The following is a 1,898-nucleotide window of genomic DNA, read 5'->3' on the forward strand; positions in this document are numbered from 1 at the left end:
ATAATGATTTGTCAGGAAGACACAGTACATGGGCAACTCCACAAATCTTAGTTAACAACAGAGGTTACCTTTCATTTTGGCCCTGTAAAGTCATCCCCCCAAGACTAGCAATTTTTTTCAGTGCTTTCCTCCACAATTCAATCCGCTTAGCCCATGCTTGACTATCTTCTGAATTTTCCAGCAATTTCTTTTCATGTCGAGCAAATGCTATGGCAAAGCTCCCTGATTGCTTTCCGACATCAGACGAATCAACATAGTAGAAAACAGGAAGAATTACATGTCCTCTGTTCTTGTTGTTCTCCAGGATCACCACAAGTTCATCAAGGCACCAGCTGGAAGAAGCATAGTTTTTCGACAAAACAATGATTGATCCCTTTGACTGATGGATAGCTTTATCCAGTTCAGACTTGATGTTCTCTCCTCTTTCAATCTCATTGTCATCCTTAAAAGTACGAAGACCCACATCAACCAAAGCCTCATAGAGCTGGTTGGTGAAAGTTCTGCGAGTGTCTTCACCCCTAAAACTCAAGAAAACATCATAAATACATCTAGACCTGAACTTGGAGGCTTCTTGAACTTGTTCATATGCCATTGGTCAAAATAGTAAATCAAATTTTGCAGCCTTTTCAGTAAGTACAGCTCCTTCAGTAATATGGATTTGGGCTCTTGGCAGAATGCAATCAAATGGGTACAAGATTTAAGCTTTAAAGAATGATCTTTGTTCTTGTTTAGACTTATTTTTCCCTTGTGAAGGTAGACCTTGAAAATACCAATTCTTGTTTATCTTGTTGTTTTCTGGTTTCTTGAGTCCAACATTCAGACTTATATCTATGAGCCAGAAATTTCACGAAGGGTGTTTAATCATTACATTAGCAAAATTTTATTTTTTTTACGAATGGTGCATTGAAAATTTTAAAATCAAACTACATAATACTAACAATCATTTTTTCATGAATAAATGTATCAAAAATTTAAAATCAAACCACATAATGTTTAGCTTTAGTGTTCATGTTAATTTAATACGAAGTAAAGCGATAAGCAAAAAAAGAACAAGAAAAAAAACCAGTTTTATGCTTCAAGCTTTCGTCGACCTATGGTGACAGACAATAATAACAACGAAACATGAAAGATGAAGAACAAAATTAAATGAGGTCTTTTTTAAAAGGAAATCCTATATAAAGTTTTTTCGCTTTTAGCAACGTTATAGAGAATTTTTAGGATTTACTTATTAATTTTAAATTAAATAATTACTTTAAATTTTATATAAATTTTTAATTAAAGAAAAGGAACAAAGTCTACTAATCCTTCGTTTTCCCCCGAGTTTTGAAGCATTTAGAGATTTAAAAAAAAAAGCAGCCCGCAGGGGATCGAACCCACGCACTAAAGGAGAATGTCCATTCCCTGCGCGCTTACCACACCTAGGCTAGAGCAATTGCATGCATCAAGATTGTTCATATTGTATATTTAAGCCTTTAAAGCAGTATTTCATGTACGAAGGGTGTTCATCTGACCACCCTTGATACAACGTAGCTCCGCCCCTGTATCTATGGTTTTCATGTATTATATTCCCTCCGCCGAAGATACATGTCACTTCTCACTTCTCAAGATTCAAACTAACGAACTATGATCAACATTTTTTATTGATATGATATGAGAAGAAATGCAACTTATAGTACATCGCGTATAGTTTTTGAATATTTAATTTTTTTAAAAAAAAATTGAATTAATCTAATATAATTTCTCTTTGAATATTAGTCAAATAGACTCTCGAAAAGCGAAAACAGACAATATTTTGAGATAGAGGGAGTAAACATTAAAGTAATTATAGAGGAATGGAAGAGTTTTTCCAATATGTCCAAACCAAAGAAGAGCAAGACAAAATGGAGTTGTCATATTCA

The 1,898-nt window shown here is 34.0% G+C and overlaps 1 protein-coding gene across 1 annotated transcript; it reads right to left on the reverse strand.

The window, feature by feature from the left end:
* Positions 1-64: 64 nt before the first annotated feature.
* Positions 65-720, reverse strand: LOC107879388 (disease resistance protein Roq1-like). Its single transcript, XM_047395593.1, has one exon. It carries the CDS (start codon positions 590-592, stop codon positions 65-67), a length of 528 nt encoding a protein of 175 aa, XP_047251549.1. The 5' UTR covers positions 593-720.
* Positions 721-1,898: the final 1,178 nt, after the last annotated feature.

This window comes from Capsicum annuum, chromosome 8 (genome assembly GCF_002878395.1).
Source record: "Capsicum annuum cultivar UCD-10X-F1 chromosome 8, UCD10Xv1.1, whole genome shotgun sequence".
Lineage (NCBI taxonomy): Eukaryota > Viridiplantae > Streptophyta > Magnoliopsida > Solanales > Solanaceae > Capsicum > Capsicum annuum.